Raw genomic sequence first — 15884 nt, forward strand, 5'->3', positions numbered from 1 at the left:
CTGAAGTCCCTACTCCTGTATCCAACATCCAACTCTTGCCCGTTGAAGGGGCACCTCTAATGTAACATGCAAAGCCAAATGCTCCCCTTCTCCCCTCCCCTGCTCTTCCTCATCTCAGTCCAGCCCCTCCATTCACCTGGCTGCTCAGGCCAAGCCCTGAGGGTCAGCCCAGCCTCCTGTTCACTGGCCCCTTGCAACCTCACCATCAGCCACACAATCCTGTTGGCCCCACCTTCCAAAGAGACCCAGCACCACTGACACCAGCCTGATTCAGGCCACTGTGCTTTCTCCCTCAGGCTTCTACGAGCACCTTCTGATGGGATCCCACTCCCACCCTTCCCTTTCCAAGTGTGTCCCCCACCAGTGACCTGAGGGAGCTCAAAATCCACCCATGCACTTCCGCCTCACTCTGAATAAGCCCCAGTCCTCACCAGGGTTTACCCCGTAGGCCTCCTGCATAGTCACGCCCCTTTCTCACTGTTCTTCACCCTAAAAGCTCCAGGCACCCCACTTCTGCTGCCCCAGGAGCATGACCGGCCTGGCATGCCCCAGGCTCAGGGTCTTCCCCTGGCCGCTCTCCTTGCCCGGAGTCCTTCTGCCAAGTATCCACGAGGCCCCATCTCCAAGTTCACGCAGGACCAGCCTCAACCCTCTTCAGACAGGCCTTCCCTGACTAGCTCATGGGAAACAGCACTCCCTGCCCTTCTCCACATTGACTTTCCTGATTTGTTTCCCATCTCTATCCCCCCATTAAGCTCCTAGAGGCCAAGGATCTATTTGGTTCCCTTTGTATTCTGGCTACTGAGTGGCAACGAATAGGAGCTCAGTACATGTTTGTTAAAGTAATGAATGAATGCATTGTTAAGTTAAAGAAGCAAGGAGCAGAACAGTGTATATAATACACACCCACTTATTAAAAAAGAAAAAGGAATGAACACATCTATGCTTGCCTAACTTTGGGAGGATTTCACAGCTATGGCCTCTGGGAGGGTGAATGGGTAGCTGGAGGCAAGGGAGGAGGGGGACTTGTCAGTGTAGACCCTCTTGGTACCTTTTGAATTTTTTTTAAAGATTTTATTTATTTGTCAGAGAGAGAGAGAGACAGAGAGCACAAGCAAGGGGAGTGGCAGGCAGAGGGAGAGGCAGGCTTCCTGCTGAGCACGGAGCCCGATGCAGGGCTCGATCCCAGGACCCTGGATCATGACCTGAGCTGAAAGCAGACGCTTAACCAACTGAGCCACCCAGGCGTCCCCCTTTTGAATTTTTTAGTAGGTACATGTATTGCTGATTTGATGAATTAAGAATACATATGCATATCAAATCATTATGTTGTACACCTAAAGTGAATACGATGTTATATGTCAATTACATCTCAATAAAAAAAGGCCACCTGTAATTGAATCCACATTTCCTCCCCTAGAATGTTATAAGGCACACTTTCACCAATGTGAAAACACATGTATTATGGATATAAAATCGTGATATACAGATTCTGTATGTGCAGTACATCACTTTTTTTTTTTTTTTTTTTTTTACTGTAAAACCGTTTGGTGAAGTTTATCATAGTCGAGGCTAAGAGACATGATATCTCGTGCCTACAGTCAGAGTTCTCAGAAACCTCCCACACATACACAGTCCCCTGGAGACCTAAATAAAAAATAACTGAAAGGAAGACCGAGACAGAAGAAACAAAGACAAATTAGCTTTAATGATTACTTGTGGTTAAAAAAATAAAAATAAAAAGTATGCCCACCCCCAAGGCCCAGCCTGGGTAGGGGCCGTGACTTTTCCAGGTCTGAGGGCCTTGTGACCCTCTGCTGTACCTGGTGATGTCCTGGCCCTCCACAGTCCTCACAAGAAGTATGAAGAGACATTGCATCTGTGGAAAGGGGCAAGGGGCGGCAGTGGAATGCTGGACCTTAACACCTGGGAGAGTGGCCCAGCTCTCTCGCACTTGAGGGACTCTGGGCAAATCCCTTGCATGGCCTCGGTGGGTCTTGGGTCCCTCCACTGTAGCGAGGGGGTGCGGAGGTTGGAGCTGTCATCTTGGAGGACTCTTTCCAGTTCTAACTCCATAGTCCTGTTTTGAGGAGATGTTGCCTATTGAGCCACACAAATGGACAGGTGCTATGCCTTTGAGATCCATGCAGACATGATACTGACGTCACAGGAACCCTCCTGCCTGACAGCGACCCAGCAGGGCATCCTCCTGGCTACCTGAGCCTAAGCATGACTGAATCAGAAAGCTAAGGCTCACCCTCATGCTTCCAGAGGCTTCCTTGTCAAGCCTGGGGCTCGGGACTTTTGTACCCTGTCCCTCTGCCAAGTTTTATTAGCCAAGTAAAGTGCTCTGGAGAGCTGCTACACATGATCTGAGCAAAACAACCGGGAGCCAGGCGTGGACAGGGCTCCCTCTGTGTCCTCGGGGCTGGGCCCACCCCGGAGAGCAAGGAGGAGGTCAGGTGGTTTCATGAGCCAGCGGTGCAGACTATTAAAGTAAACTTCCCTTTCCTGAAAGATGCTGGCAAGAAAAAACCATGAAAGGCCCTGAGTTGGAGAGGGGAGAGGGCAGCGGGAGAGAGAAATTGTGGACATCGATTCTCCAGTTATCTGCAGGAGGAGAAGCAAGGAAATGGCAGGAATGCACGGAACTGGCTTCTCCCTCTGGAATGTCCCCATGTTACTGTTTTCATTACTACAGTTGTCTTGCTAGCTATTTCAGACTGAAACTACTGTTAAGATTGGTTTGCATTCCCTCTGCACATATCAGTGAACTGGTGGAGAGATGTTTGGGAGTGTGTGGGGCTCCAGAAGGAATTCCCTGGGGGGTCAAAGAATTCTCGGTAGATAGTCCTTAAAATCGAGTTTAGGGTGTAGGTACAGCTTGGGGGAGTACGAAAGGACCAAGTGAAAATACTCTAAGTCAGACAGGAATGAGAAAGAAAGTCTATCTCTCAAAAGAAGCTGGATGATGCCTATGGTTTGATTCTTTTTTTTTTCTTCTTAAGTTTTATTTACTTATGTGATCTCTACACCTGATATGGGGCTCAAACTCACGACCCTGAGATGAAGAGTTGCACACTCCTCCGACTGAGCCAGCCAGGTTTGATTTTCTTTTTTTTTTCTTTTATTCATGAGAGACAGAGAGAGAGAGAGAGAGGCAGAGGGAGAAGCAGGCTCCCAAGGAGCAGAAAGCCCGATGTGGGACTCAATCCCAGGACCCTGGGATCATGACCTGAGCCGAAGGCAGACGCTTAATCATCTGAGCCACCCAGGCGCCCCAGGTTTGATTTTCTTAACCAATGTATTTAAGCCTAATTCTGCCCTTACTGTGAAAGCTCAGGAGTTGTAGTCTTTGGAGGTGTCTTTGGGGCCTGGGAGTGGGGTGGGGAGGGAGGCGCAGAGTTGTCACACTCAGAAAAGGGCCATTAAAAGAGGCTGTATAAACTCTGTCCCTGGGTATTAAAGCAGATGCAAGACAGCATTTAGGCTGGTGGGTTTAAATTGAGGGGAGCTGCAGAATCCCTCTGGGATAGGGCCTGTTCTTTATTTCAAAAGCCCCGGAAACAATAGTAATTCAACCTGCTTCTCTATGTCGTCCCCAAACCTGCTGCTTCCCTGGTCCAGGCGCCAGGCTGAGAACCATGGCTGTACCTGTTCTGGACACTTACGGCCTGTGAAGTTTCTCCCTGCACTCTGACTATAAAATCTTCAGGTACCTATAACAGCCGTGCCTCATAGGAATCTCCTCGGCCTTCAAATGGGAGAACTGGGCTTTACCCCCCTTTTATTTCTTTTCTATTTAAGGACATTCCAGAACTGTGTGTATAGGCTACAGGCACCTCAGGAAGAAGCTCAGGTTGCAAAGTCTGTCTTAACACCAAAGGAAGGTCATGTCCCATTTCCAGGCCAGGACCTGTCCTCTGTTCTGTCATTCACCAGTTTGCATTCAATCAATGTTTTGTGAGCAGTTAAATGTTAACCCAGGCGCCTCTTTACAACTGCATTGTTTAAAATGTTACTCTTATCAATCACTTTCCAAATCTGTAAGCCCCACGCCTCCCCAACTGCCCTGCCCTGCCACCCGATGCTGTTCCTCAAAATAAGGCCTTAACTCTTTGTAAGTGGCTTTTCCTTTTTCTCAGTTTGCCATTCAAAGCCTTCCATGGTCTGGCTCCAGGATGATCTTCCAAACTGCCCCCTTTCATTCTCCTTGCAACCCATGCCTACTGCTTCAAGCTGGCTGGCTGCCTCACTCTTTCATATTCTCCTCCTGGAGTGTTAGAATAACTGCATAGGATTGTGTCATTAGGATTATGGATGCACCTTAACTATTCCCCATGGCTAAACATCTTTCTGCTCCTCCTCTCTGAATTCTGCCAGGAAGGGTACAAGGAATTATCTAGGCCAGCAGTTGTCAACTTTGGCCAGTCACTGGAATACGGGATTATGGGGAGTGGGACGGTGGGGGGTCGTGCATTTTTTTTTTTAAATTGAGGTATAACATGCATATAGGAAAGAGCAAAAATCACAGTGTGCCATCTTTTAACTTTGGATGTACAAAACAGCCTCGTAACCAACATCAAGAACCAGAATGTTACCAATGACCCAGAAAGGCTGGGGTAAAGGAGGCTTTTGAAAAATTCTCACTTTGGACCCAATCCTCTGAGACTCTTATTCCTAGATGTGAAGTAAAGCCCGGGATTTACATCTTTAAGATTTTCCCCAGAGAAGTCTGCTTTCCCATGCACCACCAGACTCGGAGAGCATGAATCTACCAGGGGTTTTCAAATTGCCCCTCATGTATCACCTTGGGGGATGGCGGTCGAGACAGGGAACTGTCAGACCCGCCTTCCCCTTCAGTCAGAGCCACCTGTATCTCTTTCTTAAACTGAGCCTCCAGTTTAAGAAAGGCCTTCTCTCTGTGGATGAAAACAACCCCTTACTCCACAATTCTGAAAACTACCTATATTGGTTGGTTCATTGAGGAAGCAGAACGACAAGGATGGATACGGATGGATCTGTATGTATGGACGGAGAACAGGTATTGGACCTTTCACAATAGGACTTGCTGGTTAAACAGCCCCTATAAGGCTGTTTTGTATTCGATGCTGGAGCGTGAAGTCCATAGGGCAGGCGGTTGGGAAGGAAAGGCCTTGGTAGACCAAGAACAATCTGGAACCCCATGAGCATGGTTTAAAACTCTTGCTGCCTTTGACCTTGATAGTAGGGATAGCCCCCAGAAGCTATGGAGCTAAGCACTCGCAGCTGGCCTGGGAGTTAGAGAAGCTGAAGGGGGATGCAGGGAAAGCTGGAGCGTTGCAGGCCTGGCCACTGCTACCAGCAATGGGGTGAGCCAGCAGGTAGCCGACAATGCATGTACTGCTTCCCTTCTGTCCTCCAGCTCTCCCCAGAATCCCTCTGTGGCCCAACCCAATGACGAACCCACAGGCCAGGGAATTCTGGGAGACGTAGTTCAGCCTAGCCAGGCCGACCAGTGACAAAGCCAGCACCACCTGGCCGATAGCTGGTTCTCAAGCTTGGCTGCATGCTGGAATCATGTGTGGTTTTATTTATTTATTTATTTATTTTTTAAAGATTTTATTTATTTATTTGACAGAGAGACACACAGCGAGAGAGGGAACACAAGCAGAGGGAGTGGGAGAGGGAGAAGCAGGCTTCCCGCCGAGCAGGGAGCCCGATGCGGGGCTCGATCCCAGGACCCTGGGATCATGACCTGAGCCGAAGGCAGACGCTTAATGAATGAGCCACCCAGGCACCCCTCATGTGTGGTTTTAAACACACAGAAGCCAGGACTAGCACCAGGATATGAGAAAGCTTCCCAGGTCACCCTAATGACCCTACAGTCCTGGCTATGAACCACTGCCTGGCAGCCTCAGACTAGCCCCAGCCTGGGAGGAGGAGCATAAAAAAAATCTGCTTATTTTTTCGAGGGTTTTCTCATTATCCTGCCTTCCTGCATTGGTCTGTCCTCTCTTCAAGAACCCAGACACAACCCTCCCGTGGTCCTCAGCACGCTGGCTGCACCGCGGACCAAGCCTGCTGGTTATCTGTCCCCCTGTTGCTCAGTGGATCGGGAGCACAGTGGGCAGACCCTGGGATCATCCCAATCCTGGCAAGCTCATGGTGAACTACTTGGAAGTTTTCACTACTAAGCTTCTAAATAAAGCATTTCTTCCTCCCAGGCATAGATGAATTAAATGATTATAACGCAGCCAAGTGGTCAGTGAGCACTTCACCAAGGTGTGGCGGGGCTGCCACTGTTGGGTCATTCTCAAGGACGGCTGAAAGACGAGGACGACATGAGCCACCAGAGGAAAAAAGCCAGAAAAGAGGTGGGGGCCAGAAAGAGCTCAGGTTCAAGTTCCAGCATGGAGGCGGCCTTTCTTGGGCAATGTTTGCAAGGTTCAGCATCAGCCCCACTGCCTGCAGGGGTCATAGAGAGCATCGGAAAGAGGGATGCGAAAGAAAGAGCTTGAGGTGGCGGGAGGTCCAAAAAGCAGGGGCGTTTCTGCATGCCGGGGAGTAACTTTGTTATAGGGAACGGTTATCTCAATTACAGATTCGACCCTTTGCTTTCTTTTTCCTATCCACAATGTGGTCATTTCTCATGAGGTCTGAAGCGTGAGATTGACCCCATTGATCAAAATAAGGTCTTTGGGATTTCCTTTTGGCTTCTATTATTTATGCTCTCCCAGTCCTCCCCATTACAGCAGACAGTGGAGCCTACTGGGCCACCCCATTCCATACTCTGTACATAAATTTAGAGAGAGAAACTTTCTGAGAAGCAACGGCAGGAATCTTTCATGCCATCTCTGTGAAGCTACCCTGGGGAAGGATCGGGCCATGCTCCAGGATGTTCAGTGGCCTATGTTTACTCTTTAAGGTCGCTTTCTGTGCCCCAAATGGATTTGAAGCTTCTTGAGGGCAAGGCTGATGCTTGATCCCCCTTTACTGGGATCTCGGTGCCTAGGACAGTGCAGCAGGAAGGATCCCGGACGCAGGGATCCCAAGTTCCAGGTTCTAGTTATAGCTCTGCTCCTCAAAAGTAACTTGAATCCTCCTCGGCCTCAGTTTCCTCCTCTATAAAGTGGGAAGTACCTACTTCATGAGGTTATTGTGCAGTGCCCATGAGACAGCGTGTGGGGAAATACCTCTATGACCCCAGAAGTGTTGTCCAAGTGGGAGAAACTGTGTGAAGAGCTGGTACTTCTCTTAAGAACAAGGTGCTGGCTGATTCCCTTGTCGAGGACAGGGCGGCACAGAGTGGCGGACCTAGGCTGCTTCTGAGAGATGCCCAGGGGTGGAGGCAAGGCGGGGGGGGTGTCCCCGAGAGCCTACGGAGTGAGAGCAGTCTCTTTCTCCCTGCCCCTCTCAGGAGATCCCTGTGTACACTTCCTCGCTACAAGCTGGTTTTGGCCTGGTCCCCTGTTTATTCATTCATCTTCTTCATCCAGTGTTTCCTGAGTACCCACTGTGTGCCAAGCACTGTGCCAGGGGTTGAGAACTCAATGGTGAGCAAAAACAGATGAGGTTCCTGCCTTTCCTTCCCAAATAGGTTTGGACTCAGGCTTATGCACTGAGAAAGTTGGACAACTAATTTCATGTAGCCCCAGGGACAGAGGGAAATGTTGTGTTTTAGTGGGATCCTAGAGTTAGCTGGAAAATATCAACGTGTTGAGGGCACGTGTAATAAAAAGAAGGAAAGGAAGAAAAGGTAGACTCCCACCAACCCCCCCGCTGGGTCTTCCCTTACTGCGTCCCGACCTCAGGCTTCAAGAGTCCTACTCTTTATGACTTTACCCCTTATCGAAGCCAGCTCTCACCTAACTTACTCATGCTAAGGTGGTCAATGCTCTCGTGGAACTACACTTAACAGGGGTGAAAGCCTCGAGGTGCAGGAATGATGCCCCTGCCAGACAGAGAGATGTCAGAGGTCATCCTAAAATCACACCACAGGGGTGGCTGCTTCAGACTGGCACTTCCAGGGACAGTGAGGTGGAGAAAGTGGGGCTCACGGCAGGGGTAAGTTCCCCTAAGCAAATCTTGTGGCCTTTAAAGATTTCCAAGGATCAGGAGCAGATGCTGTTGTCAGGGTCCCAGCTTTTGTTTAGGGAAGGTGGGTTTGCAGGTGCTTATGCCATTACCAAAAGCAACTGACTGGATAATTAGCTACATCAAAAAAAAAAAAAGGGGGGGTGGTGGGTGGGAAAGAAAGACCAAAGGATTTTCGGTAGCCAGAAAAAGCTCCACCACCAGGCTCGCAGTTCTGACCAAGCTGCCAGATAACCCCACCGATGAATTTCCAGCTGGATTTGTAACTTTCCTCTCAGTAAGAAAACGAAGACATATTTTAAGATGAACGCCCCCAAGACAAATTCTGGAAAGACTGTAGATAATATGAACCCCAAGTGGACTCATTAAAATAGAAGTTTCTATTGTAAAATAAAGCAAAGACATTCAAAACCACACAAAGCAAATGGATTGCACTGGGAAAGATGAGAAGGCAAACGCCCTGGTAAGCACCAGCCAGGTGAGGGGAGAGGACTGTGCCGCCCCCTCCAAGAAGCCCCTCTACACACATGTCCCAACTGCAGCCCACCCCCTGACCCCCAGAAGCAACCGCACTCCTAACTTACACTCTTCAGTTCCAGTTCGTGTTTGTTTATGGTGTCATCACCCAACTGTGTGTCCTGAGATGCTGTAGGCCAGTCCCGCCCATATTTTATTATATTTTATTTTATTATTTTATTTTTTTGAAGATTTTATTTATTTATTTATGAGAGAGAGAGAGAGCACAAGCAGGGGGGGCAGCAGGCAGAGGGAGAGGGAGAAGCAGGCTCCCCGCGGAGCAGGGAGCCCGACGTGGGGCTTGATCCCAGGACCCTGGGATCATGACTTGAGCTGAAGGCAGACGCTTAACCGACTGAGCCACCCAGGCGTCCCAGTCCTATCCATATTTTTAGATGTCCTTTACATTTCTTTTAAGTGACCACCAGTTCTACCTCCATCTATGCCTTATCTGTTATCTGTTGAGGGCTCAGGCCACCAAACCTGCATTTTTCCACTGGATTTTGCCTTGGTGCATGCCAACACGTCCAAGTGCACTCATTCTTAATGCAAATAATCACCTGCCTGAGAAAAACCCTGTATGCAAGGCATGTTCTCAAGGAGGGCACACCCCACCATAATCACTTTCTCACAATAGAGGTAATGAGACAGGAGGAGAATGGGATCTGGGGGAGCTCTCTGTGTAACTAGTGATTTATGACATTTTTTTAAAACAATTGGAAGTGACTGGTAAATGCTTCTCTTTAATGCCTTTCAATATAGTTTGGAATGGGGTTTGACATCGCGCTATGCCCCAGGGCACAGGGTTGTATACCGTTAAGTTTTATCAAAGATGATTGCATAATAGGAGCCTGGATGTAGCAAAAGCCAAAGGAATCTCCACCACTAACCAGACTCACCAAATGTAATAAATATAAATGACAGATGAAGGGAAGATGAGATTTCGCCATTTACTTACGGTTTGAAGCAAGAAAAGTTACACTTGAAAAGTTTTCCTTTCTCTTATCTCAGCAGATGGTCCCACAGACACAATTATTAGCATTTCACAAGGCTTTATCAAACATTGACTTAATAGAGAGTGCATCCACTTAATGGTAACCTCGAGACCCCCCTAATAAGTCCAGGACCCTAAATTACATGCTCCAGGGCTCTGACACCCCAAAATGGACAAAAGAAATGAGCACTCTTGTACTAGGAGACAAGAGGTTTTATAACACTTAAAATTAAACACGTGTGAGGGACGCCTGGGTGGCTCAGTTGGTTAAGCGTCTGCCTTCAGCTCAGGTCATGATCCTGGGTCCTGGGATTGAGCCCCGAGTCAGGCTCCCTGCTCAGTGGGGAGTCTGCTTCTCCCTCTCCTTCTGCCCCTCCCCCCTGCTCCTGCGCGTGCGCACGCTCTCTGACAAATAAATAAGATCTTTAAAAAGAAAAAAAAATTAAACATGTGTAGGGTCTGTTTTGATTTGCACAGAAAGAAAAAACTCCAAAACTGATGGGTACAGCAAAAAATTCAAAACCCAAGGCACTCTTCAAACGCAATAGGTTCCTGATACCACTTTCAGACCTTTATTACAGCAGTATTATATAAAGTCACGGAAGGGCCCTGAAAGACGTCAGGGGGAATAAAAGAAATCAGAGAGAGGCCCGAACTGATCACATTCTGGTTCTCTGTTCATACTTCTTTCCTTGGTTCTCCAGGGGGCTTTTATTTGTAAAGGAGATCAGGATTGAGTGTCCTCCTCCCTGTCAACAGCGGGGACAATGTGGGACGGAGAGGAGCAGGGAGGGAAACATAATCGGGAGAAGAACTTAATGGACAGTGGACAGGCAGACCCAGGTCTTTCCTGGGTTCAGGAGTTTTTCAAAACGGCTTGCTTGGATTGGGTTCCTGCTCTTAGAGTGTAGACGGTAAGTGAGTTGCAATTTGCTAAGTTTTTACAACACTCTAGGGTATTTCCAGTGATGACAATGTGTATGTTTAAAACTCTAAAACCCAATTATTTTGAATTCACTTTCACGGAAAAGGCAAATCTGATTCAGAAGCTTTTTTCTGATTCTTAGTGCCTGTCCTAGGCTACCTTTCTGAAAGATCTGATACTCCCTGGAATTCCTTCCTGCCTGGGCTCTGTGACACTGTCATGCTGGGGCTCCGAGTCTAACTGCTTATCTTCCCAAATGCTCCCACTGTTCCTCCGGGCCCATCTCTGGCTCACTAGGAATTCCACAGAGTCCTTCCTTGAACCCTTTTTTTGTCCCTGTCCTCCACCCCAAACCCCATCATGGACTCCTATCTTCTCAAGATTTCCAACTTCAGCCTCTAAGAGCCACCCAGTGTATGACCTTCCAGAAGGGCAGGCTGAGCTGGGGCCCAGCGGGGACGTCCCAAGGCAGACCAGAACTTGGAAAGGGGGTTAAATTTACCATGGCTTCCATGCCTCTGTTAGCTCACTTCTCATGCTGGGCCGGGTTCAGGCTAAGCATGTTATGTGCATTATGGCATTTAATCTTCACACTGCCTCCCTGAGAAAGCATGATCATACCGATTTTCTACACAGGAGATTTCAGCCAGCAGAAGGCAGGAACTAGGCAAGGCAGAGCTGAACTGTGAACCTAGCTCTGAACCATCATGCTCTTCCATCTGAAGCAGGAGACTGTGTCCTCGTGTTTCTGGACGTCAGAAAGACTCAAGAGCTTTGGGGTTTGCACCTTCGGGGGACCAGAGGGAGGACAGATCAGTGGTTACAGGTTTCAGCCCTGCTGCCTCTGCCAGGCAGCCACGGGAGAGGGTCCAGCCCTGCCTGTAGCCAGGTCCCCCCGCCACTGACCACCCAGCTTCCCCATGAGGGTCCACCACTGAAGACAGGTACGAGGCCTCCCACACTTCCCAGGCTGGAATGTAACGGGACTTCTAGGGACCAGGGCCTGGGCATTCCTTTTTGGCAAACTGTGTGTATCATTTTACAGGAAACCACTTTACTGACTAAACATTTGAACCTATGACTATCAGAGAAAGTTCTAGATCTGGGAGATGTGGGGAAGAGGTAGAGACATGCATGGATCTGTCTTTAGATCAGCAACATGCTCTTTGCCATCATGCTCAAGAGCGGGGGTCTTTGAACCCTCCCTGAGCCATTTTAAAGTCTTCTTGAATACCGCCTCTTTACTTCATAGACCCATGTTCTACACCACCAACTACTACATGGAAACAAAATAACTGGTGGTCTTTTCTTCTAGTTTGTTTTTAACTTTTTCCTATTGAGTATCTAGTTTTGTCAGCCAGGTTTGGAGCATGGAGAGTGAAGATGAATGTTGAATTTGGCCACTGGGGGTTCATTTACTTATCATGTTTTTTCTACTCAATGGGAGTCAGTCCTGAGATGATAAGCGTGGGGCTCAGGTGCAGCCTGGGCCACTCGTTCCCAGGGCCGGCACACAGAGGGCCTGGCTCAGTGAGGCCTAAGCCGCCATGTTGGTGAAGTAACCACTCTAAAGGACCATGTACTTAGCTAGGGTATGTGTGTGTTAGAGTGACTTACCCTGCGTGGATGGTTGTGATAGAAAGTGGGATGTAAACAGAGACCCAGAAAAAGCTCATAGCAGTGAAATTGCCCTCGGATGGATCTCACACCATGGCTACCTGCCTACACATCCAGCCCTGTTCCTCCTACTGGAACACAGGCAGTTAAAAATGAAACGACCCTGGAAACTGAAACCTACTTATCCATGGCAATTTAATAAATAACTAAGGTATACTAGGCCTTATTAAAATAAATGTGTAGTGTATTTTCTTATCTTCTGACGCTCACTTCTTCACTTGTCAGCACCTGCTGGTGGCAGCTGGAGTAATCTCACCAATTTTGCTGTGTGTGCATATCAATTCGATTTCCCCCCAAAAAGATAAAAATCAGTAAAGCGATTAAGTTACAATTAAGGTTTGTCATTGAAAGCACAGACGAAGTGAAAAGGCTGAGGAGGACTTGTCCTGAGGTCACCAGTGACTTCCTTGCTTGCTCTACCGTAGGTGATGTTGTCATTCACCACGCCTCCTCTTACTTCTTGAAATTCCCTCCTCTTTTGGCTTCCATCACACTATTCCTGGCTCTCACACTGGCTCCCTAACTGTTAATCTGTCCGTCCGTCCATCCATCCATCCATCCATCCATTCATCCATCCGACAGTTAATGACAAGCACTGGAAAAAATGACAAAGTATATTTATGTCTGGTTTTATAGTTAAAAAATGTTTATGTATATTATTTCATGAATTTCTCACTACAACCATGTGAAATGGCTGTTGGTACCCCCATGTTACAGATGAGGAAACAGGTCCTGAGAGGACCCGTGATTTATTTACAACAGCACAACCAGCAGGTGGCAGAGTCTGAACATGCAGTCAGCTTTTCATCCCAGTAAGAATTCACAATGGCACTCTCCTACATACTGGTCGGCCATAATTTCTCTACTAGTCTCCCTGTTCTGAATTAAATGTCATGATCCAGTCGATATATATTTATGAGACAGTGCTAGGCTCTGAGGGATCAAAGACTGGGTCCCTGCCCTCCTGCAGTTTGTGGCCTAGTGGGGGAGATAAGCATTAATCATATGTTCACACAATAAACATTTGTTTTTGAGGTATAAGAGAGTGCTTACTCAGTTATGGAAATCAGAGAAGTCTTCCAGGAGGAAGTAATCATTAAGATGCATTCTGAAGGATGAGTAAAGAGTCAGCTTCGGGAAGAGAAGAGGAAGAAAAACATTCATATACAGAGAAGGAAAAGCATGAGCAAGGGCCCTGTGGCGGGAAGACCCAATATGCTGAAACACTGAAGGTCGGCTTGATTGGCATATTAGAGAGTGAAAGGGGGCCTGGAACAGGATGTGGTTCAGACCATGCAAGACTTTATAGCCATGACAATGATTTACTTTTAGCTTAAAAGCAATGGGAAGCCAAGAGAATGATATGATTAACTTTGATCTTCAATTCTGACTTTGGTGAGCAGAATGGGTTGTAGAGGAGCAAGAGTGGAAGCACGGAAAACAGCTGGAAGGCTTTTGCACTTGTCCAGGTGAGAAGTGATGACAGCCTGGACCAGTGTGGTAGTGGTGGAAATGAAGAGAAGAATCCCACAGAGGCCCCCTGCTCTGCTCAAGCCCATTTTCTCCCTAAACCCTGTCATCAGAGTGTGCTCACGAGTTTGCAGCACATGGAAGCTTGTCCACACTGCGGGGCTCCGCTGGAGTCTCTTCTTCCAGGAAGCCTTCTCCAGACAATGCCAGTCCTCCAAGATCTTTCAGAAGCTCTGTCTACCTTCTGCACTGTCCATTCTCACACCTGATTCTCCTCTATGGCTTGGCTGTTCTTCGGTCCATTCCTGGAGATGGCATCATTTGTCTTGTTGTCTTGCTTTCTCCCTTTGGAAAGTAAATGCTTTGTTGGCATTTGCTGAATGGTATCAACAGGGCTCCTCTGGAAATTACATTTGTAAATGATTACTCACGCCAATTGCCTTATCTTTTTTTTTTTTCTAAATTAAACACTGGTTGCTTAAATCTGTCTTCATGATCTTGTTCTATCAAAATGTATGTCCCCAATTTTTCTATAATTTCCTCTAAACTCGTTTCCACATTTCTCCTAGTATAAAGCAGTTTCAGAGGGAACCGAGTGAGAGGGCAGGGTGGGGGCAGGAGTGTAATTAAACAGGGGCTGTCTGACCAGAATTCCTATACCTTTTAATGGGGTATTTGATTAATCCTTTCCACAGGCACCATTATTCATGCCTTGATGGAATCTCATTTTATAGCCCTTAATACATGGACCCAATTTATCCACATCACATTGTATTCTAATACTTGTCATCCAAGTTATTAGCTATCTCCTTCTTAGTGTAAAATCATCAGCAAGTTTGATTAGCTTATTCCCTGGGGATGATAGGGGAGATAAGAACAGATACAGTACAATATGACCACCAATGGTTCTCAAAAGAAGACTGCTAAACGGCATCCATTTATGCAGCTGGGGTGGCCAAAATAAACATGTACCCCCATGGTCTCTGTGTGGGACCCAGGAGTCACAGCCATGAAGGGCTGACTGCCTCTGTGCCCAGCAGTACCAAGCCATCATCCCTAATGGGATCACTTTAATAAAAAAGAGTGAGGCTCCCCCACTCCTGCTTCCCAACATCCCTCCCCCAAATATCCTTCCTCGGAGGCACAGCCCAGAAGCTCCCCTTTATTCCAGGACACCATGTCTGCCTGGAATTGCTCTCCTTTGCCTCCTGGGCATCTGGAAGGCCAGAGGACCTAGGAGATCTTGGGGCTGTCGACTGCTCTTTCTCTAGGACAGAGATGGCTCTAAGCAGGCGCCCCTTCCTCCTCTTCTCTGCAACCAAACCTAAGCCTTGGGACTCCCAGGGGGCTTCAGTCCCTTATGAGCAACATAGCCCATGGCCTGAAGAGATAAGGGGTCCGCATGACCCCTACAGAATCGTGGGCTTAAAGCCCCCAGAGTTTCCAATGCCCCTTCCTCTACACAACCACCCCTCCTCAGCCCCACAAAATAAAGCCTTCCTCAGCCCCATCAGGCAGAACTCCCAGAGCCAGCCCTGGAGTCCTTTTTAAAGCTCCCGTCATCCTTCATCAAAGGCCCCATATCACTTACTCCCGTGCTTTTCTGAGCCTGGCAAGGGGAGGATGAGAGGGCCTCACTCTGTGGTGGCGCCCCTCCTTCAGGAGGTGGCGTTCATTCTCAGGCACTTGCTTCAGCCTTCTGGCTTTCTCTCTCTCTTAGCTTGCTGGCACTGCGGGAAGTCAACTGCTCTGTTGTGAGTAGGAGAAACTGAGGCCTCCTGCCTACAGCCCAGTGAGTGGGCCATCTTGGAAGAGGGTCCTTGGGCCCCAGACGAGCCTTCAGATGACAGTGGCTCAGACGACTGCCTGACCACAACCTCATGAGAGAGCCTGGGCCAGAAGCACCAGCTATGCCACTCCAGGCCTGTGACCCATGGAAACTGTGCCAGACAGGAAATACTTGTGGTTTTAAGCTGCCAGATGTTGGGGTAATTTGTTACATGGCAATAGGTTACTTATACACTCTCCCTACTTCAGAGGAAAGTCTTGATCCCCTCCTTCCCTTCAATTCCCTGCCCAGGTTCCACTTTGATCTCTTCTCTCTGTTTAGGGAGTCTGGTGTCCCTCTGGTACCTTCTACTGACCCGTCGCTGGCCTCTACTGAGTGTCCTCATGGTCTCGAGGGCTCTTTCCCTAAGAAGAGGGGGATGCATGGTGCAGGGGAGC

At 48.2% G+C, this 15884-nt stretch overlaps 1 protein-coding gene across 6 annotated transcripts in view; it reads right to left on the bottom strand.

Moving 5' to 3' along the window:
* The window catches only part of ATXN7L1 (ataxin 7 like 1), a 232069-nt gene that overhangs the window by 113856 nt on the left and 102329 nt on the right, over positions 1 to 15884 (bottom strand). The window contains exon 4 of one of the 6 annotated variants that reach the window (XM_006735994.3): positions 8685 to 14003. The exons of the other annotated variants lie outside the window; for them this stretch is intronic. Within the exon in view, the coding sequence (XP_006736057.1) occupies positions 13918 to 14003 (86 nt within the window). The 3' untranslated portion in view covers positions 8685 to 13917. Of the gene's footprint in view, positions 1 to 8684; positions 14004 to 15884 lie in introns of those variants that run through there. 6 annotated transcript variants of the gene reach the window in all.

The sequence above is a fragment of the Leptonychotes weddellii genome, chromosome 12 (genome assembly GCF_054177405.1).
Source record: "Leptonychotes weddellii isolate Sample4059 chromosome 12, ASM5417740v2, whole genome shotgun sequence".
In the NCBI taxonomy this organism is placed as follows: Eukaryota; Metazoa; Chordata; class Mammalia; order Carnivora; family Phocidae; genus Leptonychotes; species Leptonychotes weddellii.